Source organism: Macrobrachium nipponense, chromosome 2 (genome assembly GCF_015104395.2).
Source record: "Macrobrachium nipponense isolate FS-2020 chromosome 2, ASM1510439v2, whole genome shotgun sequence".
In the NCBI taxonomy this organism is placed as follows: Eukaryota; Metazoa; Arthropoda; class Malacostraca; order Decapoda; family Palaemonidae; genus Macrobrachium; species Macrobrachium nipponense.
This window is the reverse complement of record NC_087201.1, coordinates 80,384,884-80,386,646: the sequence shown is the minus strand read 5'-3', so window position 1 is coordinate 80,386,646 and position 1,763 is coordinate 80,384,884. Positions and strand designations below refer to the sequence as shown.

Sequence of the window (1,763 nt, the reverse complement as noted above, 5' to 3'; positions counted from 1 at the left end):
GAAGAATTCAAGCTAATTTCCCTGGCGCCTTTGTGCCACTCCTATCGGAAGGTAAAAACAACCCTGGGAATAACACCCGAGTTTGAACTGCAAAAACAAAAACCCGATGATTTTACCTTTTTTCCCTTCAGTTGCACGTATATTAGGAGAATTTATAATTAGCCGAAATGCGTCATGAAGTGACACACACACACGCACACACACACAAAAATATATATATATATATATATATATATATATATATATATATATATATATATATATCTACAGTTATAAAAGCATTTTAAAGCATTGCAAAATTCTAAAATCCCTATTCAGAGTGATACGGAAATTGCAGAGAAAGATTGCCTTTACGGACTTGTTTATTAATAGACGATGACGTAGGTCTTTCCCCCAGACCATAGGGGACGTGAGAAGGACACTTGCCTTCCCTCACTCAGTATATAAGGAGGTCCCTGAGTCTCCTCCAGCACAGTTGGCTCTCAAGCACTCCACGATGGTGTCCACGGTAAGTTTCACTCTTTAGTGATATAAAAAAAGTGTATATTTCTATTCTTATGACGCAAAAAGTCATAAGATAAAGTTACAGCATTTAAATGGGTTAGCTATTAAAGAAATTTGAGTATAATATAGGCACTAATTTCAAAGGATTAAACCTATAATTCAGTCTGAAAGGGTTTGTTTTAACTGATAGTGATAAAAACGTTACTATGATTATATATTCTGGGAAATGGTTTTGAAAATGCCATTTACCCCAATTGACTCCATAAAGGTCTAAGTCTTTGATTAGTCGACTCTGCTAAATAATTTTAGTAATTAATACATTTTCCTGAGTGTTACCTGCATGTCCACCTTTCTAATTCATACATGGTTCTGTGAACGCCAACAATAACCAAATGTTCCTTCTTAAGTATTTATAAAATCAGATATTTTACTTTATGACTAAACTTTCTAACATGATTAAGTAATAAATCGGTATCGTGAACTATTCTAAAAAAAGAATATTTGTATTAATATTGTGTAAATATTATTAAGCTCAATTTTGTCTCCTTTTGCAGACTCTCATTGCCACCTTGGCTGTGGTTCTCTTCGGGATGGCAGCAGCTGATCCTGTTGCAGATCCTGAACCAGGTCACTTCGGAGGGGGATTCCATAGAGGCTTTGGTAGAGGCTTCGGTGGATTTGGTGGATTTGGTGGACACGGATTCGGATATGGAGGCTACCGTGGAAAGAGGAGCCCAGTAGCAGAACCTGAAGCCAACCCTGAGGCTCTGGCTGACCCAGAACCCGAAGCAGACCCTGGCCACTTTGGAGGATTCCGACGTGGGTTCGGCGGATTTGGAGGATTCGGTGGACACGGATTCGGTGGACACGGATTCGGATATGGAGGCTACCGTGGAAAGAGGAGTCCAGTAGCAGAACCCGAACCCGAAGCTGAGCCAGGATTCCACCGAGGATTTGGAGGATTTGGAAGAGGATTTGGTGGATTTGGAGGATTTGGAGGATTTGGAGGCGGTAGATATTATGGTAAAAGAAAATGAGAAATTCTTCCATCCTTCATGTAAATCTTAAATAAAATATGCATTATCAAAAATACACTATAGATATTAACCTAAAAATCATATCTTTTTCATTTAAAATAAGATCAAATATATACGATATCTTTTTTATTATAGAGAAGGATACATTACCTGAAGTAAATTTTCTTAGATTTTCTTGAAATGACACTTATTATGTCCAATTTTACTTAAAACTTTGTACAA

At 37.3% G+C, this 1,763-nt stretch overlaps 1 protein-coding gene across 1 annotated transcript; it reads left to right on the top strand.

Moving 5' to 3' along the window:
* Window positions 1-385: 385 nt before the first annotated feature.
* On the top strand, window positions 386-1,550 carry LOC135220709 (uncharacterized). Its single transcript, XM_064258118.1, has 2 exons — window positions 386-508; window positions 1,059-1,550. The coding sequence occupies exons 1-2, from the start codon at window positions 497-499 to the stop codon at window positions 1,539-1,541; spliced, it is 495 nt and encodes a 164-aa protein (XP_064114188.1). The 5' UTR covers window positions 386-496; the 3' UTR covers window positions 1,542-1,550.
* Window positions 1,551-1,763: the final 213 nt, after the last annotated feature.